Consider the following 24,852-nt stretch of genomic DNA (forward strand, 5'->3'; position numbering starts at 1 on the left):
GTATTGTAGCTGAATGCATCGCAAACGATAATGTATTTGATTCCTATTCGAATATTTGGATTCGATTCGTAGGGATTCGGATTCGAATCGAATCGAATTACATTAGATTCGAATTCGAATAGTTCGCACATCTCTATTAAAAGTATGTCACAGAAAATATTTTTGCGCAGTTATATTATATCTATTTTGATTTCCGAACGCAGTCAATGTAAAATATTTGTTACCCTACTCTACTCGATACGTTCCAGGTAAAAATTAAATTAATTAATTTGTCATTCCGTACCACTAACAGCACCGTGCAAACCGTATATAATTGTAATATATGAATAAAGATAATGTTCCAAATCCTTGCTTAGAAAAGCAACCTCAGACATGCACCTTTATCGGGTATTTCACAGTCATCACCAGACATAAGTCCTATTGAACATGTTTGGGGATTAATGGAGATGAAGTTACGTTTGTAGTGTGTGCATTTGCTTCACATTGGTCCGCCGAATTCCACGTGTGGCTTTTTGATTTATGGAATACACCAACACGAGCATATTTACAATGCGGTTAATTCATCATTCGCTGGTACTCATCCATTCGAACCCCTTCATTAGTTCTCCAGTTGCATAACAAACGCACTTTCTGACTGAAAGAAAGATTAAGGAGCAACAATTTCGACACACTGACACTTTCTGCATTTCTGGTCTTCTTGAGATAAGAATGTTACAATCATGAGTGGAAGAATGTCTTTCTTAAAGTCAATCTAGTTTTCTGCTTCGTTGTAGAATTTCACAGAAATCTCAAAATCAAATTAGTCTTTTTTTCAAGATTCATATATATCAAACTCATTCTTCTCAATTATTCTTCTCTTCAAAACATATATCTACGTACCATAAGTTTTTACAAATAATACTTATAACTACAATATAATAAAACTTTACAAAAAGAAACACTATTCTAATCAAGTTCACACAGCTCGAACTTGATACATGTCGCGGAAGACGCATAATGCCGATGTTGACATTGCTGACGTTTGGTGCGCGCATTATAATTTTTACGAAGGGACTTGATATGGATTACAAATGAAAAGCTCCAGAGAAATTTCTGTAATAATAATTAACAAAGCATATGTTCGTTATATTTTCAGAGACAATCCCGTTTGAAGATTCCTAAGACATATAAGAAATATAAATAAACATATAATAATATATAAATGTAACAATATAATATGTAGATATCTCCATGGTATTCTCCGAACAGTCACTAAGTGTACGCGTAAACTGTGAAAGCAGAATTTTGTTAAAGCCGCTAACAGGTAACGATTTTCGAACGTTATTTCTAAATTCAATATTACAAATAACGCGTTTCTGTAAATACCCATTATATCAAAATATTGGTATATATTCAACAGAAGAATCTCGTCGTCTCACCAACAAGGGGCCCATAACATCGGCATGTCTGATATACCACCGCTTTTTTCATCACAGTCGACTCTTTCATCATGTAGAATTTCTCCAACAATTTACGCTTATCGTAACTTCTTCAATCCAAATATTTGTCATTGGTGCAAAGAAAATCCAGGAAAACTGCGGAAAGAATACAATATATGTCTCTCGTGCAACATGATTCATTACTGTAGCCGTGATCATGAATTAAAGAGTAAAAAGGATCATAAAGGAATCTGCGAAATTTAAGAAATTATTTTACATAATCATCCGGAATTTTGGAAAACCCACTATTTCAATCAAGAGAAATGGATCAATTCGAGGAAAAATCTCTTAAATTTAGTCAAAAGTAATTTGCAACGTGATATGATGCCGCATGAAATGCAGATGATTATGTTAGCTAAATCGTGTTTTGTCTGTCATGAACAGCGTAACCTGCAAACTTGTACGAGGTGTTATTTCCTGAATTATTGTTCGAATCATGAAGAACTTTTGATACATCATCACATTACAAATTGCACTAAATTGAAGTCGTGTCACGAGATAGACCGTGACATTTATTACATGCCATTACTTCGATGTAAACATAAATTCCTTGAGCTTAATGCCAAACAAATTGAAAAGATTAAATTTGTTAATATACAACAATTTTTGGAAAGATTTGCATCTACTAACCATCAGGCTTTACAACAATTCTGTTCTGATTACGTATCAGGACCGTTGACACTGTATTATGGAATAATGAATCAGAATTTATATATAAAAAATTCACACTATGTTGTTCATGTGATAGTCGCAAATGTTTTGGATGCACATTATGTACTTTTCTGGGAAATCATGTTGCATCTTTGCTCTAAGAGAATGAGGCATTTAAAAGTTATATTGATAGGATCAAAAATACAAAACGAAGAACGCAGAAATGTCGAACTTTGTTCCGAATGTAATAAACGTAAAAGGCAGTTCGAGTTTGAAAGTTATCGCATGATTTTTTGTGACTATGCTAATTTAATACTTTCAAGTCATCCACCAAATGTAATTATAGCGTTTGAAGCAGATATTAGTAAGTGGGATTTACAAACTGACATAATTTTAAAGTTAAAAAGACAATCTTGCCCTTTCATTGTAACCACCGCCTTGCGCTCCAAATGCGAACGAAACATACGGATATTGAGAGGAGTACTGCGTCTACAAGTAGATCTAACTCCTACCGAAAATTAATTTAGTTCTACTAAGTCATACAGAAATTTCGAGAAAGATGACGTGTTATATCGCAATAAGATTTTATTTGTCATTAGGAATTTAAGTAATTTTATTATTAAAGTCATATACTGACCCAAATATTCCAGGATCTTCATGCTGATAAAACTCTTGCCAGATTAAATTTTTGGTGAAGAATATTATTAATATATTAAATCTAAAAGTTAGAGGTGTGCAAATTTAGAATTTTTATGTCGAATCTAATGGAATTGAATCTAGTTTTTTAAATCCGAATTGGAATCGAATCGATGAAATGTCACTCGAATTCGAATCGAATCGAATGAAATCGAATCGGATCATTAAAAAATTTAACATGACTGTTAAACATGCAAATAAAGATGGAAGATTTTAATATGAAAGGGTGTATTGATATCATCTTGCTCTTGCAATATCATATTAAAATAAAATATATATTTAAAACAATTTATAATTAAGTTATTAATTATATGTTAAGTTAATTAGAAGTAAGTAGTTCAAACATACCGTCCCAGATGACCCGTTTTGTAGCTGATGAACGCAAACAATAATGTATTTGATTCCTATTCGAAATATTCGGATTCACATCGTAGGGATTCGGATTCGAATCGAATTACATTAGATTCGATTCGATTCGATTTCATTCGAATTCGAATAGCTCTCATCGAATCATCTCTACTAAAATTATACCACAGAAAATATTTTTGGGCAGTTATATTACATATATTGTGTTTTCCGAACGCAGTCAATGTAAAAGATTTGTTACCGTACTCCACTCGATACGTTCCAAGTAAAAATTAAATTAATTAATTTGCGATTCCGTAGCACTAACAGCACCGTGCAACCCGTATATAATTGTAATATGTGAATAGAGATAATGTTCCAAATCATTGAGTAGAAAAGCAACCCCAGACACGCACCTTTATCGGGTGTTTCACAGTCATCACCAGATATAAATCCTATTGAACATGTTTGGGGATTAATGGAGATGAAGTTACGTTTGTAATGTGTGCATTTGCTTTACATTGGACCGCCGAATTCCACGTGTGGCTTTTTGGCTTATGGAATACACCAACCCGAGCATATTTACAATGCGGTTTATTATCATTCGCTGCTACTCATGTATTCGAACCCCTTCATTAGTTCTCCAGTTGCATAACAAACGTACCTTCTGACTGAAAGAAAGATTAAGGAGCAACAATTTCGACACATTGACACTTTCTGCATTTCTGGTCTTCTTGAGATAAGAATTTTACAATCATGAGTGGAAGAATATCTTTCTTACAAATAATCTCGTTTTCTGCTTCGTTGTAGAATTTCACAGAAATCTCAAAATCAAATTATATTTTTTCTCCAGATTCATGTATACCAAACCCAAATTATTCTTTTCCTCAAAACATATATGTACGTAACATAAGTTTTTACAAATAAAACTTATAACTACAATATAATAAAACTTTACGAAAAGAAACGCTATTCTTCTCAAGCTCACACAGCTCGAACTTGATACATGTCGCGGAAGACGCATAATGCCGGTGCTTACATTGCTGACGTTAGTTTGGTGCGCGCATTATAATATTTACGAAGCGACTTGATACGGATTATAAATGAAAAGCTCCAGAGAAATTTCTGTAATAATATTTAACAAAGCATATGTTCGTTATATTTTCAGAGACAATCCCGTTTGAAGATTTCAAAGACATATAAGAAATGTAAATAAACATATAATAACACATAAATATAACAACATAATATGTAGATATCTCCTTGGCGTTCTCCGAACAGTCACTAAGTGTACGCGTAAACTGTGAGAGCAGAATTTTGTTCAAGCCGCTAACAGGTAACGATTTTCGCACGTTATTTCTAAATTAATATTACAAATAACGCGTTTCTGTAAATACCCATTATATCAAAGTATTGGCATATATTCAACAGAAGAATCTCGTCGTCTCATCAACAAGGGGCCCATAACATCGGCATGTCTGATATACCACTGCTTTTTTCACAACAGTCGTCTCTTTCATCATGTAGTAGTTCTCCAACAATTTACCCTTATCGTAACTTCTTCAATCCAAATATTTGTCATTGGTGCAAAGGATATCCAGGAGAACATGGGAAAGAAAACAATATATGTCTCTCGTGCAACATGATTCTTTACTGTAGCCGTGATCATGAATTAAAGGGTAAAGGGAATCATCAAGAAATCTGCGGAATTCTAGAAATACTTTTACAAAATCATCCGGAATTTTGGAAAACCTACTATTTCAATCAAGAGGAATGGATCAAATCGAGGAAAAATCTCTTAAATTTAGTCAAAAGTAATTTGCAACGTGATATGATGCCGTATGAAATGCAGATGATCATGTTCGCTAAATCGTGTTTTGTTTGTCATGAACAGCGTAACCTGCAAACTTGTTCGAGGTGTTTATGCCTGAACTATTGTTCGGATCATGACGACTTTTTGACACATCATCACAGTACAAATTGCACCAAATTGAAGTCGTGTGACGAGATAAACCGTGACATTTATTACATGACATTATCTAACTGTAAATATAAATTCTACGAGCTTAATGCCTCCCAAATTGAAAAGTTTAAAGCTGTTAATATAGAACAATTTTTGGAAAGATTTGCATATACTGAATGTCAGGCTGAAAAACAATTCACTTCTGATTACTTGTCAGGTCCGTTGACACTGTATTATGGAATAATGAATCAGGATCTATATATAAATGATTTACACTGTGTTGTTCATATAATAGTCGCAAATGTTTTGGATGCACATTATGTGCTTCTCTGGGAAATTATGTTGCATCTTTGCTCCAAGAGAATGAAGCATTTAAGAGTTATATTGATAGGATCAAAAATACAAACCGAAGGACGCCGAAATGTCGAAGTTTGTCGGAAATGTAATGAACGTAAAAGTCAGTTCGAGTTTGAAAGTTATCGCATGGTTTTTCGCGACTATGCTAATATAATACTTTCAAGTCATCCACCAAATGTAATTATAGCGTTTGAAGCAGATATTAGTAAGTGGGATTTACAAACTGACATAATGTTAAAGTTAAAAAGACAATCTTGCCCCTTCATTGTAACCACCGCCTCGCCCTCCAAATACGAACGAAACATACGGGAATTAAGAAAAGCACTGCGTATACAACTAGATCTTACTCCTAACGAAAATAAATTTAGTTCTCTTAAGGCATACAGAAATTTCGAGGACGATGACGTGTTATATCGCAATAAGTTCTTATTTGTCATTAGGAATTTAAGTGATTTATTAAAGTCATATACTGACCCAAATACTCCAGGTTCCTCACACTGATAAAACTCCTGCCAGATTGAATTTTTAGAGAAGAATATCATTAATATATTAAATCTAAAAGTTAGAGTTGCGCGAATTAAGAATTTTTATGCCGAATCGAATCGAACCTAATCTAATTTTTTAAATTCGAATTCGAATCGAATCTATGAAATATCACTCGAATTCTAATCGAATCGAAACGAATGAAATCGAATCGAATCATTAAAAAATTTAACATGACTGTTAAACATGCAAATAATAATGGAAGATTTTAATATGAAAAAAATATATTAATATCATCTTGATCTTGCAATATCACCTTAAAGTAAAATATATATTTAAAATAATTTATAATTAAATTATTAATTATAAGTTAAGTTAATTGCAAGTTAATAGGTAAACATACAGGCCCAGATGACCCGTTATGTAGCTGATGCACGCAAACGATAATGTATTTGATTCCTATTCGAATTATTTGGATTCGATTCGTAGGGATTCGGATTCGAATCGAATCGAATTACATTAGATTCGAATTCGAATAGTTCGCACATCTCTATTAAAAGTATGTCACAGAAAATATTTTTGCGCAGTTATATTATATCTATTTTGATTTCCGAACGCAGTCAATGTAAAATATTTGTTACCCTACTCGATACGTTTCAGGTAAAAATTAAATTAATTAATTTGTCATTCCGTACCACTAACAGCACCGTGCAAACCGTATATAATTGTAATATATGAATAAAGATAATGTTCCAAATCCTTGCGTAGAAAAGCAACCCCAGACACGCACCTTTATCGGGTGTTTCACAGTCATCACCAGACATAAGTCCTATTGAACATGTTTGGGGATTAATGGAGATGAAGTTACGTTTGTAGTGTGTGCATTTGATTCACATTGGACCGCCGAATTCCACGTGTGGCTTTTTGGTTTATGGAATACACCAACACGAGCATATTTACAATGCGGTTAATTCATCACTCGCTGCTACTCATCCATTCGAACCCCTTCATTAGTTATCCAGTTGCATAACAAACGCACTTTCTGACTGAAAGAAAGATTAAGGAGCAACAATTTCGACACACTGACACTTTTTGCATTTCTGGTCTTCTTGAGATAAGAATGTTACAATCATGAGTGGAAGAATGTCTTTCTTAAAGTTAATCTAGTTTTCTGCTTCGTTGTAGAATTTCACAGAAATCTCAAAATCAAATTAGTCTTTTTTTCAAGATTCATATATACCAAACTCAAATTATTCTTCTCTTCAAAACACATATCTACGTAACATAAGTTTTTACAAATAATACTTATAACTACAATATAATAAAACTTTACAAAAAGAAACGCTATTCTTCTCAAGTTCACACAGGTCGAACGTGATACATGTCGCGGAAGACGCATAATGCTGGTGCTTACATTGCTGACGTTTGGTGCGCGCATTATAATATTTACGAAGCGACTTGATACGGATTATAAATGAAAAGCTCCAGAGAAATTTCTTTAATGATATTTAACAAAGCATATGTTCGTTATATTTTCAGAGACAATTCCGTTTGAAGATTCCTAAGACATATAAGAAATATAAATAAATATATAATAATACATAAATATAACAGCATAATATCAGGTGTAGTAAAAAGAAATCCATTATTTTTGCATGAAATTGAAGATTTTAATTACCATAGTTAGAATGATCCGATTTAGGTCAAATATGCGCCGTTTTGTTCGATAACTCGTTGCCAGTTTGAAGGTAATTTCATTATGCCTCTCTCATAGAAGTCCTCGTCCCTATTGGCAAAAGATTGAGACAGTCGATTTTCACAAGCCTCTCTTGAAACGAATTTTTCACCAGCAAAATTGTTCGCCATGGACAGGAACAGATGGTAATCACTTGGTGCCAGGTCCGGACTATAAGGTGGATGCATAAGAACCTCCCAACCAAGCTCCCGAAACTTCTGGCGAGTCACTATCGATGTGTGTGGCCTGGTGTTGTCCTGATGGAACACAATTCCTCTCCTATTGGCCAAAGCTGGCCGCTTCTGGGCGATTGCTTCCTTCAGACGGTCCAATTGTTGACAGTACAGTTCCGAGTTAAGAGTTTTGCCGGAGGGGAGCAGCTCATAGTAAATAATTCCCTGCCAATCCCACCAAACACACAGCAAAACCTTCCTGGCCGTCAACCCTGGCGTGGCCACCGTTTCCGCCGGCTCACCGCGATTCGACCACGATCGTTTTCGCTTGACGTTGTCGTAAGTGATCCACTTTTCATCACCAGTGACCAACCGCTTCTGAAATGGGTCGATTTGGTTGCGATTCAGCAGCGATTCGCAGATGGAAATTCGGTCCATGAGGTTTTTTTTCGTTAACTCGTGTGGCACCCATACATCGAGCTTCTTTTTGTATCCAGCCTTATTCAAATGGTTCCAAACGGTTTTTTGTGCAATCTTTAGCTCTTGGGCAATCGAAACAGTGTTTACATGACGGTCAGACTCGACAATGTCCATGATTTTATCGATATTTTCGACAATTGGCCTTCCAGTGCGTGGTGCATCTTTGACATCGAAATTACCGGAACGGAATCGACGAAACCAAAATTGCGCGTGATTGGCTGTTACAGTATCAGGACCATAAACACTATTCACATTTTCAGCCGCCTGGCTTGCGTTTTCGCCTTTATCGAAGAAAAACTGTAAAATATAGCGCCGTACGATATAACTGTAAAATATAATTTTCTCTTTGCTAGTGTCCATCTTTGACGCGCGCTCAAACAAAACTGAGTCAACTAATCACAAAACTTTTTTTAGTACAAAAGCCACAAAGTTTAGTTTTTTAGTCACAAAAGTTTTTTTAATACGAAATCTCATCTTTCTAACGCCATCTAGTGGAACCCGATCGGACTTATATAACGCGAGATACAGATAACTAAAGCCATCTATTGGAAAAATAATGGATTTTTTTTTAATACACCTGATATGTAGATATCTCCTTGGCGTTCTCCGAACAGTCACTAAGTGTACGCGTAAACTGTGAAAGCAGAATTTTGTTAGACCCTCTAACAGGTAACTATTTTCGCACGTTATTTCATCATCAATATTACAAATAACGCGTTTCTGTAAATACCCATTATATCAAAGTATTGGCATATATTCAACAGCAGAATTTCGTTATCTCATCAACAAGGGGCCAATAACATCGGCATGTCTGATATACCACCGCTTTTTTCACCACAATCGCTTCTTTCATCATGTAGAATTTCTCCAACAATTCACCCTCTCGTAACTTCTTCAATCCAAATATTTGTCATTGGTGCAAAGGATATCCAGGAGAACATGGGAAAGAAAACAACATATGTCTCTCGTGCAACATGATTCTTTACTGTAGCCGTGATCATGAATTATTCAGTAAAGACAATCATCAAGAAATCTGCGGAATTTTACAAACACTTTTACATAATCATCCGGAATTTTGGAAAACCCACAATTTCAATCAAGAGGAATGGATCAAATCGAGAAAAAATCTCTTAAATTTAGTCAAAAGGAATTTGCAACGTGATATGATGCCGCATGAAATGCAGATGATTATATTCGCTAAATCGTGTTTTGTTTGTCATGAACAGCGTAACCTGCAAACTTGTACGAGGTGTTATTGCCTGAACTATTGTTCGAAACATGAAGAATTTTTGACATATCATCACAGTACAAATTGCACCAAATTGAAGTCGTGTCATGAGATAGACCGTTATATTTATTGCATGACATTATCTCAATGTAAATATAAATTCTGTGGGATTACTGCCTTCCAAATTAAAAAGCTTAAAGTTGTTAATATACAACAATTTTTGGAAAGATTTGCATATACTAACAATCTGGCTTTACAACAATTCTGTTCTGATTACCTATCAGGACCGTTGACATTGTATTATGGAATAATGAATCAGGATCTATATATAAATGATTTACACTATGCTGTTCATATAATAGTCGCAAATGTTTTGGATGCACATTATGTACTACTCTGGGAAATTATGTTGCATTTTTGCTCTAGGAGAATGAAGCATTTAAAAGTTATATTGATAGGGTCAAAAATACAAACCGAAGAACGTAGAAATGTCGAAGTATGTTCCGAATGTTATAGACGTAAAAGCCAGTTCGAGTTTGAAAGTTATCGCATGGTTTTTCGCGACTATGCTAATATAATACTTTCAAGTCATCCACCAAATGTAATTATAGCGTTTGAAGCAGATATTAGTAAGTGGGATTTACGAACTGACATAATTTTAAAGTTAAAAAGACAATCTTGCCCCTTCATTGTAACCACCGCCTCGCGCTCCAAATGCGAACGAAACATACGCATATTAAGAGAAGTACTGCGTCTACAAGTAGATCTAACTCCTACCGAAAATAAATTTAGTTCTCTTAAGGCATACAGAAATTGCGTGGACGATGACGTGTTATATCGCAATAAGTTTTTATTTATCATTAGGAATTTAAGTTATTTATTAGGATTATATATTGATCCAAATACTACAGAATCCTCATGCTTGTAAAACTCCTGCCAGATTAAATTTTTAAAGATGAATATGATTAATATATTAAATCTAAAAGTATATTATAGAAAATATTTGTACATTGTGATTTCCGGACGCAGTCAATGTAGATTTGTTACTCTACTCTATTGGACACGTTCGAGATAAAAATTTAATTAATTAATTTGCCATTCCATAGCATTAAAACAGCACAGTGCAAACCGTATGCAATTGTAATATCACCCTATAACATCATTGTAACAATAATGTGAGAGATAATATACAAAATGTTAGGTAATACATACAGATTTACTTGTACGAATAAATTCTGTTTTATAAAATAAATAATACAATGAATTAGAATTATATTTTTTTAAGGTAATAATACCTTCATAATCTTCTTAAAAATATGCATTTAAACCCGCTGCATATCAGAAAAACATCAGACAATAAATTCACAGTATAGACGTAAGACATGAATTTTATTTCCTAAGCTATTGTCATTTTATTTCTTCTTGTACAGTTCTCTTATTTGTGTCTTTGGGTTCTACGTCTATCACGCACGTTAGAAATGTGTTTATTACATTTTTTGTGTTGACAGACATATTGTGCTTTCGTTTCTCAATATTGATAGTTTTAAACAATCGCGAGTCCTACCAGTGTGAGCAGGATGCCTGCAAGATATCACACTTTCATCGAAAGAAAATATTATAGCCTGAAAGATATTGAAATGTTAGTTAACCATTTGGAAATAGTTGGTAAAACCGCTTGTTATTCTTTTCTTCTCCTGCTCCCTCTCGCCTCTCTTTCTCTCTCTTTTTCTCTTCCCGCACATTTTCTCCTCCTGTATTCCAGCATATTCTTCTCTCTCTCACTCTTTTGTTTGCTCACTCGTTTGCTCGCACTTGCTGCTGTCTGCTTCTTCAGCGCGCTCGTAACACCTCTGTTGTCGGAAAAGCGATATGCGATTTCCCCACTCCTGTGTGTCTAGCGTTTCTTATCTTACTTTCTTACTGAATCGAAAACTTCCGTGATTCGGACTTTATCTTAAAATATCTCCATTTAGAGACAATATATATAAAAAAACAAGAACACTTTTCTTCCTACTTTTTAAGGCGAAATCGATCAGGACTAAAAAAATCTCGATTTATTCAGCTGTTGTTGAAATATGAATACCTCATGTCGTTTCAACTCACAGTTTCACATAAATACGTATAAGCACGGCCTGTCTCGCGCCGTTCAAGCGCCGTTCGTTGCGCTAAATTTGGCGCGAGGCACTACCGTACCTCTTGATTGCTTAGGATGTTATTACTTAGGATGAAAATGTGGCAGCCCAATATAATAAGTCGACGAAAAAAAGGGATGGTAATATAGCCTCCTATTAAAATTGATAGAAAAAATTGATTTTGTTCAAAATAACACAAAGTGTTTAGCTGCGAAATTATATATTCATTCAAATTAAACTCTTAAAAGGGGAATAATAATGAATATAACTGCGAATTTTTGACGTGGATGTTGACTTGCTTGTTAAGAAATACAATCTGCCAAAAAGACAGCAGTGCAAACATAATTGCAACAGTGAACTACAGATTAGAATCGACTACTTTGATATAAAAGCCTCGAAAAAGTGACGGTATTTGTTGGCACTCTTATGGAGCCATATTATCAAAATGTCATGCTATTTCATTTAACTTTGCATAACTTGAAAAATATACAGTCGAATAAAATCAAGTCAAGCAACAAACAAAATACTCAAGTGTACACACATTCGTATGACAATATGCTCAAGTTTAAAAATAATGAGGAGACATGTCTAATTAAATGTTAAAATGTACTTTGAAAAACATTTCGAAACACTCGAAAATAAAAATGCGTTATAAAAAGTGCCAGCTATTGTCATTATCGATATATTAGCGTCACTGCATTAACGGCGAAGTACTAAACAAATGATTCCATAAGTAATAACTGGAGTTCGCTATCTGATAACAGAGATACTAAGAGTGGCCATAATATCACCTTCTCTTTTACTTGTTATCTCGATATAATTGATCAGTTGGTCAAGTACGGAATCTACCTAAAATAGGTTAAAGCCTAGCAAGTCTACAACTAGAAACAAGTTTCCAAAATTGATTTGGGAACACGCTTCTAACCTCTTGCGATAGCCCTCCGCCGAAAGAGCGGGAAAGGGAGGAAAATGTTCGAGGGTGAGCGTAATGAGGAACGTCTCCATCAAGCTGCTCGAACGCGGAGTCCCTTTGAGGCGATATCGCATCGCCGCGATCTACTCGGGCGTGACGACTGCAATTGCAGTGCCGCGAGACTGCGACCGCGACCTCATCTGTGCGCGCGCGCAACGCGAATTCTCTCGATTTCAGCGAACGGGTGCCGCGATATCGCGTGGCGCTCCGTTCCAGATTATGTTCCATTGAACCGTAAAAGCCCAGCTTCCGTGTTCCGGCTAACCGTTAAACGTAGCGGTCGTGCGCCGCGCCGCGACGGACAGATGGGCGGAGACCTGCGGATCATAGAAGCAGAGAAAGAAAGCGGCGACCCGTTTCACGAAGCTCGACGGGTTAATGACAGATCGATTCCGCCGGTCTCGCGCGATTCGAGAGATTACCCGATTACGTGATATAGCGGTAGTATATTATAGATCACCGAGTCGAGAGACGCCGAGAGCTGAGAGAGCGAGAGACGACGAAGAAGACGTCGCTACTGATACGTCCTCAATCGTGCCTAATGATTTATTTGGTCGAACGAAGGATTCGAACTAATTGCGCTGTCGCGCAATTAGCTCGAAATTAGTTTGAGCCTCGAGCTCGGCCGGTTCTTCGGAGAACATGCGGTATATGCAGGAAACTACTTGGTTTATATCCGACTAAATTTAATTGGGCAAGTAACAAATTTTTTTCGGGTAGTTTATTCTTGTAGCCAGCACACATCTATAGGTTCTCGGCTATTGTTTGAACATATATCGTGAGCAACAAATTTGAAACTGGGATATCTTAAGAGCAACAAAATCAGACAACATATTAAGAGCGGAATTGGGCGAGCATTAAATTTTTTTCAAGTAATTTACTCTTGCAGCCAGCACAGCTCTGTAAGTCCTCGGCTGTTGTTTAAACATATACCGCGAGCAACAAATTTGAATCCAGGATATCTTAAGAGCAACAAAGTCGGACAACATATTAAGACCGAAATTGGGCAAGCAACAAATTTTTTTCCAGTAGTTTATTCTTGTAGCTAGCACAGCCCTATAAGACCTCGGTTATTGTTTAAACATATACCGCGAGCGATAAATTGGAATGCGAGATATCTTAAGAGCAACAAAGTGAGGCAACATACTGAGGCCGAAATTGGGCGAGCAACAAATTTTTTTCGAGTAGTTTACTCTTGTAGCCAGCACAGCCCTATAAGTTCTCGGCTGTTGTTTAAACATATACCGCGAGTAACAAATTTTTAAATGGGATATCTTATGAGCAACAAAGTCAGGCAACATACTGAGACCGAAATTGGGCAAGCAACAAATTTTTTCGAGTAGTTTACTCTTGTAGCCAGCACAGCCCTATAAGTCCTCGCCTGTTGTTTAAACATATACCGCGAGCAACAAATTTGAAATTGGGATATCTTAAGAGTAACAAAGTCAGGCAACATACTGAGACCGAAATTGGGCGAGCAACAAATTTTTTTCGAATAGTTTACTCTTGTAGCCGGCACACGTCTCTAGGTCCCCGGCACTGTGTTTTTTCGAAATGGCTGGAGCAACAAAATCGAGAATAGAGCAAAAAATTAGCAACAAAGTCATAGTTTAAAAATATGTGTTCGTTTTTCATTTTTTATTTTTTTTTCGAGGGGCTGTGCTAACTTTAATGTTAAGCTAGCACAGCCCCTGTTTTCTTGGAAATGGCTGGAGCAACAAAATCGGGAATAGAGCAACAAATTAGCAACAAAAGAACACTAAATTTCTGTGCTAGTCCCATGCAATTGTGCTGAAAGGGCTATGCCAGCTTAATAGACGTGCGTCCATGTCTACATGTACGATAATATTTTCGAATTGCTTAGCTTTTCCCAGCATTTGTGCCTCTTGGTATATATGTTTACATATTCGTAATAACATACATATACACGTATATTGTTATTACGAGTACAACTTATAACTATAATAAAACTCTGCAACACTTTTTTACTGTACAAAAGAAGTGATATATTAGAACAGTAACGCCAACTGAGAAACCTAACATATATATGGTATATATATGATTATTGTATATTTAACTTAATATTTTTAGAAATCTCAAATTCAAATTATTTTCTTTTTTAAGATATATATTATGTACATAACATAAGTTTTTATAATATATGTACATAAATTTTTAAAAGTAAAAATTATATCGTTATAAAAATTATAACGCAAGTAGTGCAGGTAATACGCGAATTAGGTGAAGATAATTTACAAGTATAAATTAATGACATTTACATATTAATGGTGTATATACGTGACGTATATACAATTTTTACAAATAAAATTTATATAAAACTTACCTTTTTAAAAAAAAAGGTGAAAAAAAAGCGCCAAGTAGAAGCGCAACACGTATTGTGTTATTTTTAGAAATTTTAAACTCAAATCATTTTTTTAAGGCATATATGTGTACATAACATAAGTTTTTACAAGTAAAACTTATAACTATAATAAAACTCTACAACACTATTCTACTGTACAAAAGAAGTGATATATTAGAACAGTAGCGCCAATTGAGAAACCTAACATATATATATGATTATTGTATACTTAATATTTTCAGAAATCTCAAATTCTAATTTCCTATTCTATTTCCTTTTTTAAGATATATATTATGTACATAACATAAGTTTTTACAAATAAAACTTATCAAATTATTTTTCTTTCAAGATATATATGTACATAAGCATTTAAAAGTAAAAATTATATAGTATTATAAAAATTTAACACGTTTATTAATAGTGTCCAATATTTAAAAACGAATATCTTTTTAAAGGTTATTGTTATTCAAGAAAAACCTAGCTACAAAAAATGTCTATGGCATAAATTTTTACAAGTAAAATTTATCATTATTTATTAGAACTGAGTTATATGGTTATTTTACTTGTTATTGTAACAAATTAATTATTATAACAATGCAATAAAAAACATTTAATACAAATAATCTTGGCGCGGCTGCACCAAAAACTATATCGAACTAAAACTTGTTTAATACATACATGACAGCATTTTTATTATAATAAAATATACTTATAAATTCTCTCTATACATATACGGCGTAATGTTCTATTTAAGTTTATATAGTATTATATTATAGTATTATATATATACAATAAATTATAAACCTTCACTATAGAATATAGATATCGAATGTGAATATATTTTACATATTTTGATATTTTTTTATTCAAAGATGTTATTCTTATTATAATCGACGAAATGTCAATGATATCTAATTTGACTTTTATGTACATACATCTTCGATATAGTTTTTGGTGCAGCCGCGCCAAGATTATTTGTATTAAATATTTTTTATTGCATTGTTATAATATTTAATTTGTTACAATAACAAGTAAAATAACCATATAACTCAGTGTTCTAATAAATAATGATAAATTTTACTTGTAAAAATTTATGCTATAGACATTTTTTGTAGCTAGGTTTTTCTTGAATAACAATAACCTTTAAAAAGATATTCTTTTTTAAATATTGGACACTATTAATAAACGTGTTAAATTTTTATAATACTATATAATTTTTACTTTTAAATGCTTATGTACATATATATCTTGAAAGAAAAATAATTTGATAAGTTTTATTTGTAAAAACTTATGTTATGTACATAATATATATCTTAAAAAAGGAAATAGAATAGGAAATTAGAATTTGAGATTTCTGAAAATATTAAGTATACAATAATCATATATATATGTTAGGTTTCTCAATTGGCGCTACTGTTCTAATATATCACTTCTTTTGTACAGTAGAATAGTGTTGTAGAGTTTTATTATATTTCAATCCTACATTCAAAAATTATTTAGATAGCCCAGAACTTTTGATAGGCACTGTATATTAGCGAACCAAGATACATATGTATGTGTGATTCTATGGTTGCCTTTAGATTTTTAACGAAATATTATAATGGTTAATTTCCAAATAGCAAGATAGTTTAAAACAAATTCAAAGAAATCCAATGTCACGTTGATTTTACGGTTATTTTTATTGACTATCAAGGGAAAAGGATAATTAACTGTAGCTTGTTTAAATCTGATAATGCAAGAGACATATTAGATACAACAAATAAGAATCCCGACAAGGAGCCGATCAACTAAACCTTATCATATGATATATTAGATTGTTACATTAAGGTCCTAATATGGATTCAATCATTATAATCTTATAAAGGTCTTCCTCAATATTGTCATCGGGATATTATAATAGACATTATTATAAACGCCGCTTCTTCTAAATTTTAGACGCTAGCAAATAAAAATCGAACATCTAAAGTTTTTACCAGTGAATTCGCTGGCGAATTAACAAGCTTGCTTACAGCGAATAAAAGCAGCACTATATATAAATTACTATTTACGCATCGCGATACCCGGCTCTCTTACGATATTTCCACGATGTTATAAGCTGAAATCTTGATTTTATATTAATCTTACAAGTTTCGTTAACACTTTGATGGTCGCTGACACTACATTGACGTCATCTAGTTCAAACGATCTAGTTCAAACGATTGAAGAACTAGAGCATTCTAAAGATGAAAAATGTCAATAATGTTGCATATAACGAGCAGCAAAATGATCTATTTTTTGCATCAGAAGTGCAAAAGGAGATAAAAGTCATATTTTTTAGAATATTTTATAAAAAAAATATTTCGGTGTTGGCTTGTTGCACAGCTACATATTATCCGTTTCCATAAATTTAATTTTCGATCGTGATTTACAGATTTTTCGTCGTAACTGTCAAAATAAAAGGCAGAATGGAAACTTTTCTGAAGATGAATATACCGACATACATGTCTCGATTATAAAAATATGTACGTAATACATGGAATATTACGCAATAAATATAATGCAATTTAAAAATAAATCTATTACATAAATACATAAATAAAATGAAACAAAGTTTCTTAACTATACATATGTAGTATGTAGTTGATTCATTAGTTGATTCTTTTATTTTTCAAATATTTAGTTAGAGTTTTTCTATACACGTAGAAAAAATCATTTCTTGTCAATTATCGAAAAAAAGGGCCGACCACTGGTGAAAGTCACTCACACAACTACCCGGTCTGTATAGTGTTGATATCCGAAAACAAAATTGCGTGTTCCCGATGAATATTCGGACGACTTTATTCCCCCCCCCCTCTCTCTTTCTAGCTCAAATGTGATTCGCGAAAACTCGCCACATTGCAAAAGTGGTGTATTCGCGACGCAGTGGTGAGTATTCGAACGACTTCTATCTTTCTTCCTTCTCCTTCCTGCTCTCGCTCGAGCGAGATCCGCGAAAATCAGGAAAGGAATTCCGTACGGCGGCGGGCGCGCCATTATCAACCGTTAGAACTTTTATAACCTCGATCGTGCAACACGATGACGATTCCGAGCGCGCCACACCTCTGCCACGGACCTGCCGCCGCGCCGCCGTGCAAGAGATAGAAAGAGCTCAACAAGGTCAGAGTCAGCGACCACATGCTCGATCTTCAGATTCCGACGCATTTTCATGGGTTCGGCTCGCACGACGCGATGAAGATAGCCCGCTATAAGGGATGAGCCGGCGGGCACCGTTGTCTCGGCCGTGCTTTAGAAGGCCAGCCGGAATAGTGATACGGGAATTAGATTGCGAGCTAAGTGCCAGATGTAAACACACCGAGACAGGATCGTTAGTTTCCTGATATCGTCGTGTCGCGGCCGATCAAGTGCTTGCGCGAAAGTGATTCTCGCGTCGACGACGTCTCGCGCATCGACGAAAGTTCAGGTCCCTTCAGGTTCTGCTATTTTCTCAGTAAAAACTCCGTTTTCGCTCACCGGGAATTGCCAATTTCAACTTTTGACGTTAACGTTATTGCTTGAAAAAACCACTTCCCAGTGATGAGGTCTTGTTTAACGTAAAGTGTTAACGGTCAATGTCTTCCATAATTTTTTATTTTTTAACATGTCTAAAGTTGAACTTACGAAGGTTGATTGAAAAGTTTTCGACCTAACCAAAAAAGAGCAAGATTTCAGTCAAATTTCAATATTTGTCCGATAGATGAAAGTTAAAGAAACACAAAAAGCTAAGTCTGTTGTCATTCTAGTTCATTTATTTCTGACAGCCTTTCAAAGTTACAATTTATCAACAATGGAGAAGTTGGAGTATCGCATTGTGATAAAATTCCTTCAGTTGAAAGGGAAAACTACAGAAATTAAAGCTGAATTAGATTCAGTGTACGGAGATGCTGCTCCTTCATTTACAGCCGTGAGAAAACTTGGGCTGCTGAGTTCAACCGTGGCAGAACGAACATTTCGACGAGAAACGCTCTGGACGACCAAAAATCGCAACAACGGATGAAATGATCGATTATGTTCATCAAATCGTGATGGTCGACCGTCGATTAACTTTAAAAGAGGTAACAGAAGTTGCTAGTATCTTATATAAACGGATGCATAATATTTTACACGAGGAAAGAAAGTTATGAAAAAGATATTAGGTAGAGAATTAGATATGAAAGAACTGAGCGCACGTTGGATGCTGCGTTTGCTTACTGTTGATCAAAAACGACATCGGTTGGACATTTCAGGATTTCAGGATTCAGGATTGTGTTTCGAGCGTTTCAAGCGCAATAAGAAGGATTTTTTTTTACGGCGTTTTATTACTGTCGACGAAACTTGGATCCACCACTTCGGAGGCAAAAGAACAGTCAAAGCAATGAACTGCAAAGGACGAACCAACTCCGAAGAAGCAGAAAGCAGTTCCATCGGCTGGCAACGTGATGGCCAGTTTTCTGAGATTTCTATGGGATAATTTTTGTGGATTATTTGGAAAAAGGGAAAACAATCACCGAAGAATATTATGCCGGGTTATTACAACCGGGTTTGGACGTGGTAATCAAGAATAAACGTCCGCATTTGGCCAAAAAGAAAATCCTCTTTCACTAGGACTTTCACTAGGACAGACCGGTTCATAAATCAGCAGTTGCAATGGCGAAATTGTACGAACTGAAGTACGAATTAATTTCACATCCACCGTACTCTCTAGATTTAGCCCCGTACAATTTTTCCTGTTTTCAAATTTTTTTTAATGGCTATCTAGAAAAGAATTGTCATCAGATGCTGAAGTGATAAGTGCCGTTAATGACTATTTCTCGGGTTTAGACAAAAGTATTATACTGAGGGAATGACAGGTCTAGAGAAATGTTGGATCAAGTGTATCGAGTTGAAGGCAGACTTTGCTGAGAAATAAATTTCACTTAGCTTAAAAAAATGTTTTTTTCTTGGTCAAGTCGGAAACTTTTCAATCTATCCGCGTACATATATGTCCTTTCTCGCGAGTTTTTTTCGCTCAAATCGCGCTGTCGACGACAGTATAAGTCAGACACGTGTATATCAGTCGCGCGCGCATGCGCGCACATGAAAGACGGATAACCGAGTTGACAATTATACGAATTACTATTGGCTCCCGCTAACTGAGTGATCAGATCACGATCGCGATTGCGCCAGGCGAAATTAAAACCCGCGGAACAGAATTTATCGATTGGGCGGGTCGATCGAGACCAGAGCCGCGATAGCTCGCACTCCCTTCATCGTTCCCTCCTCCTCATTCTCTTCGCTGTTTATCCATCCTGGCTCATCGTTTCCGCGCGCGCGCGCACGTGCGCGCAGTGTGAACGAACCCTTAAGCCTCTCTCGGGTGAACGTCTTCGCAAGGACCATCCGGCTCGCCCTAAGCATTCCTTTCAGCTAATTAAGTAAATATTATCTTGGGAATATATTATCTCACCGTTCCCGCTTTCCGAGTTTCCTAGCGAGATCGGAAACGCGAATGTGTGGACCGCGGTGGTACCGTTTTGTGCGATAATACAGGTAGGTTCCTACTACTTTCGGCGACTTCCCGGTGAATTATCCTCCGTAACGATGCTTCGTGGATGACGTTTGTGGCAATCGCGCCGCTGGATCACGCCTCGACGATGATAGTCGCGGTTTCGCGCGGCCGCGATACTACCGTGAAGGTAGTAAGGCTCTCGCGGAAAACGAGAAACGATCGAGTAATTCCGAACCCCGAATGCAAATAAAGCTCGTCGATAAAAAGAGGGAAAATAAATAAGAACGTGTGTGTTAACTTCGTCGGAATAGAATGATCTCATAATACAAACGGATACAGAGGCCTCAGAGGCTCTCAGTACAGAATAGCTGAAACTAATAATTCTAAAACATTTTGCTTCTCTTAATTCAGTTTATTTATTTTGTAAAATAGTAACAATGGCGTATATAATAGGCTATTTATACTATTATTATATTCATTACATTTGATTTTTAATAAAAGAATTTCAGAAGCTCTTCTATTCGGAGATGAAGGGGTTAAAAATATTTTTCAAATATGAAAGGGAGGGAAAAACAACGCATACACGCAGTAAACTATTCGGTTGATATAACTGAATTTCGACAACCGAAATCTTCTTCTGTCCCTCAGGAGACAACCGAAAAAATTTGTTTTACAACATAAAAACAATTCTGTAAGAAGGTTTTTGTTACCTGAGAAATACAGGATATGGCACCTAAAACATGCCACCTGAATAGCTTTCAAAATATGAAAGATAGAAAAATAAAATGTTAAATACAGAAGTTGTAGGGTTTTAAATGACGCATCACATAGCAATACTGGTGTGACCTTGAACAGCGTCATCAAGGTTACGGAAAGGTTACCTTGAACTTTTTAAATAAAAACTCCCACTTTTTATTATATCATCTTTTTCTACCAATCAATTTAAATAACTTTTGTCCGAAACATTTTTTTATTTGCCCAAAATTTTTTGAGATATTTAAGGAAAACTTGGTAACTTTTTCGATATTTCATTTACGGTATTTCGATAACTATTTGATGATATAGTTACACGCCTTCTGAGAGTAGCCGAATACTCTGTTGCGGTAATTATATTTTCGAGAGGGAAAACTTTAGTTCCTTCAATCGAAAGCAATTATTGATATAGGCGGTTCTTCGGTTTGCGAAACAGAATTTTCTGTTACCGAACGTCTGCTGCAGAACAGAGCATTTCTGGTTATAACTACAGAATACTTTACTGCGTGTGGGAGACGAACGATCCGACTTCTTGCAACCCACAACGTACATTACATTTTCAGCTACCTCGTTTCAACTTTCTTCCTTTTTCCAAGACAACTCGGTGTTCGTTATCACCGGCTCGTGCACTTCGTCGTAAAATTAATTGACGTCGCCGCGGCAAAAACGCGAAGAAACGCTATTAGGATCTAGAAGGCTGCGTTGTGCGCTTCTTCCTCTCGCGTCGTTCTTTTTCCGTCCCTCATTTTTCTTCCTCTCCGTGACTGTCGCGACAGGGCCGAGCGAGATCATCGTTCGACCTGGCCGAGCTACGAGCTGCCGTTCGCCGTTTTCGGCGACGCACGCGCGCACGCACGCGTCGGTGAGCTACCGATGCCCATTAATCCCGAGAGATTAATTTGACGTATCGCGGGCCCACGCGCTTACCAGATGATTTTGACTAATAACGTCATTAATAAAGAATACAACGTCTTAAGTAACCGACGCGTTCTCGGGATTAAGCTCGGAGCGTATCTCGCGGCTCGATCGCGTGTTAGTCCATTGCGTAATCGCCAACGAGCGGAATAATCGATAACCAGCAGCAGCACGGCACCTGAGAAAAATTCGCCCGTGAAAAAGAGCGCTCGTGATTATCGGCGCGACACCGATTCTCAGGAACTACCGCGGCGCGCGCTGCATTAATTATAGATGTACAAATGAATAATCCAAACTCTTTTAAGTGGCTAAGAAATTAAGTTTCAAATAATCAAACTTCCCGCTCTTTTACGGTTATATACGGTTGCTATGTAGCTATTAAAAATTATATTTAGTATGTTGGAAGACTCAACATAACCTCAAAAATTGCTCGATACAGTCAAAAATGGCAACAGATAAGGTGCATATCCGATACCGCATTTTTTATGAATTTCAATAAGGAAAAATGTTGCAAGAGCATGCGAATCGATTCGTTCCTTTCTCGGCCAAGGTGTTGTATCGCATAATGTGTGTGCATTTTTGTTTAAAAGCGGCGACTTCAGTCTGAGTCACAAAGAACGTCCTGGAGGTCCTCGGAAGTGCGGCAACAATGATTTGAAGCAACTGCTCGCTGAGAATTCAGCACAAACGCAAAAAGAGCTTGCAGAGGAGTAATGCAACAAACTATTTGCAAACGCCTACACGAGATGGAAAAGATTCAGAAAGAAGGAAAATGGGTTCCGCATGAAGTCACTGAAGCCAAAAAAGATCAACGAGTAGCAGTATGTCTTTCTCTTCTCAATAAGCAGCGTAGAAAGAAGTCTTTCTTCTGAAAAATTGTTACGGACGATGAGAAGTGAATATTCTATGACAATCCGAAATACAGAAAGTCATGGGTAAATCCCGGCGAACCATCAACATCGGTCGCAAAGCCAAAACAGTTCGGAAAGGTGATGATTTCGCTCTACATTTGGTGGGATATGAAAGGCGTGATTTATTATGAGCTATTAAAACCGCATGAAACAATTACTGCGGACGCTACCAACACCAATTAATCCGTTTGAGTCAAGAATTAGAACGAAAATGCCCGTATAATGACAAAGGAGAATGTCTTGTGAAATTGTTGCATGATAACACTAGGCCACATATTGCTTCTACGACAAAAGACATTATAATGAGTCTTGGCTTGGCTTGGGATGTCTTGCACCCAGCATATTCACCAGACATGGTCAGACCTACCGATTACCACTTGTTCCGGTCGATGCTTTGTCCGATACGCACTTGAAATCAGTGGATGAGATCCGAAAAAGGCTTGACGATTTTATCGTGTCCAAAGACACAAGATTTTTCCGACATGGAATCATCAACTGCCTGAAAGATGGCTTAACCCTTTAACGCCTACTGGTAACTGTGATGTTACCAGAAACGCATTTAAGAATCCATAACTTAATAAAAAAAAAGATATTTTCATTTTTTTTGCACCACTGTAAAGGTGAATTCTTCTTCTAAAAAATGGTATATAGATTGTATGTAGATTCGGTTTAGTCTGTTTTTAGCTCAGTTTTAATGATAACATGTTTTGTCAAATTCCAAGTAGGCATAGTTAGCATTGTTACTGACATCTAGAAGTGCACTATAAATGAATAGATTGGTATCTGTTATAATTTTATACATTTGGAAGCTTTCTCAGATGCAAAATGTGAAATTAAAAGAATACAGAAATTCAAAATGGCGAATCCAATATGGTGGGCACGAAAATCAAGAAATCAAGCTATTTTCGTGAAACCTGGTGACCTACAGTTTTTTATGCGGTGAAAAATGAAGGGATTGAGTATCTAAATGGTGATCTATAAGATATTCTTCTGAAATAGTAAACTTGACGCTCTGAATGATAAATTTCACTCACAAATATAGTAAAGTTTCAGCTGAAAAATGTCAAGCTGACTATCAGAGTTATGTCGTGTAGATTACCCTTCATTTTTCTCTGTATAGGTTGTTCATTTCGTACATGCTTTTAGGATCCAAGTCATATTTACCAATAAACAAAAAACGAACGATAAAAACAAACCAAACTAACGAAACCAACAAACGAAAATTGGAAACTTCATATATTCATTTCTTCAGAAGGTAGTTTTTCGTAGATATAAAATTCTGATATTTTTCTTTATTATCACTACTTATAGTCTCAGTTCAAAAAAATTTTAATTTTATTCTTAAAACACTTATAAAAAGGTCGGGCGTTAAAGGGTTATAAGGGCGTTAAAAAGTTATATATAGTTATATAGAAAACAACGGCGAATACTTTGACAAATTTGCTTTAATATTTTCTTTTAAGATAAACCTTGGATTGAAGCTGAAAAATTTGGATCTAAAAATTTGTACACCTAATACGTCACGCTATTTATTTCCGTCCCGGCTCGATCGTTCCTGCGTATCAATTCCGGTATCTGATAAAATTACACGAATGGAACGCACCTCGTGCGCTGTATACACCTGTGTATGTGTGCGTATGTATACGCGAGAATAAAATGTTAGAGCGGGACTCGAGGAAATTGCGAAAAGCCGTAATGCGAAATTTCACACAACCGAGCGGCGCAACAGCGACAG

At 35.8% G+C, this 24,852-nt stretch overlaps 4 protein-coding genes across 8 annotated transcripts in view; 3 read left to right on the top strand and 1 right to left on the bottom strand.

Annotated features, from left to right (window-relative positions):
- Positions 1 to 2,982, top strand: part of LOC112590714 (uncharacterized) — a 15,152-nt gene extending 12,170 nt beyond the window's left edge. Inside the window, exons 1-2 of one of the 2 annotated variants that reach the window (XM_025308068.1) lie at positions 1,215 to 1,303; positions 1,400 to 2,982. In XM_025308068.1, the coding sequence (XP_025163853.1) occupies positions 1,800 to 2,651 (852 nt within the window). In that variant the 5' untranslated portion in view covers positions 1,215 to 1,303; positions 1,400 to 1,799 and the 3' untranslated portion in view covers positions 2,652 to 2,982. Of the gene's footprint in view, positions 1 to 1,214; positions 1,304 to 1,399 lie in introns of those variants that run through there. The other variant, XM_025308069.1, reaches the window with a different exon arrangement.
- Positions 1 to 24,852, bottom strand: part of osp (myosin phosphatase Rho interacting protein outspread) — a 495,008-nt gene that overhangs the window by 185,204 nt on the left and 284,952 nt on the right. The window lies entirely within an intron of this gene.
- On the top strand, positions 4,101 to 6,092 carry LOC112590710 (uncharacterized). Of its 2 annotated transcripts, none has more exons than XM_025308060.1 (2): positions 4,101 to 4,506; positions 4,582 to 6,092. In XM_025308060.1, the coding sequence occupies exon 2, from the start codon at positions 4,645 to 4,647 to the stop codon at positions 5,989 to 5,991; it is 1,347 nt and encodes a 448-aa protein (XP_025163845.1). In that variant the 5' UTR covers positions 4,101 to 4,506; positions 4,582 to 4,644; the 3' UTR covers positions 5,992 to 6,092. The 2 variants fall into 2 exon arrangements, with proteins under 2 accessions (XP_025163845.1, XP_025163844.1); XM_025308059.1 differs by having other exon boundaries at positions 4,602 to 6,092.
- On the top strand, positions 8,927 to 10,832 carry LOC105185217 (uncharacterized). Its single transcript, XM_025308067.1, has 2 exons — positions 8,927 to 9,030; positions 9,126 to 10,832. Exon 2 carries the CDS (start codon positions 9,336 to 9,338, stop codon positions 10,515 to 10,517), a length of 1,182 nt encoding a protein of 393 aa, XP_025163852.1. The 5' UTR covers positions 8,927 to 9,030; positions 9,126 to 9,335; the 3' UTR covers positions 10,518 to 10,832.

This window comes from Harpegnathos saltator, unplaced genomic scaffold (assembly GCF_003227715.2).
Source record: "Harpegnathos saltator strain DR-91 unplaced genomic scaffold, Hsal_v8.6 scaffold138, whole genome shotgun sequence".
Classification (NCBI taxonomy): domain Eukaryota; kingdom Metazoa; phylum Arthropoda; class Insecta; order Hymenoptera; family Formicidae; genus Harpegnathos; species Harpegnathos saltator.

Bases quoted from the DNA above. Each gene is read 5' to 3' on its own strand.
- LOC112590710 (XM_025308060.1), top strand. From the start codon at position 4,645: ATGTCTGATATACCACTGCTTTTTTCACAACAGTCGTCTCTTTCATCA.
- LOC105185217 (XM_025308067.1), top strand. From the start codon at position 9,336: ATGATTCTTTACTGTAGCCGTGATCATGAATTATTCAGTAAAGACAAT.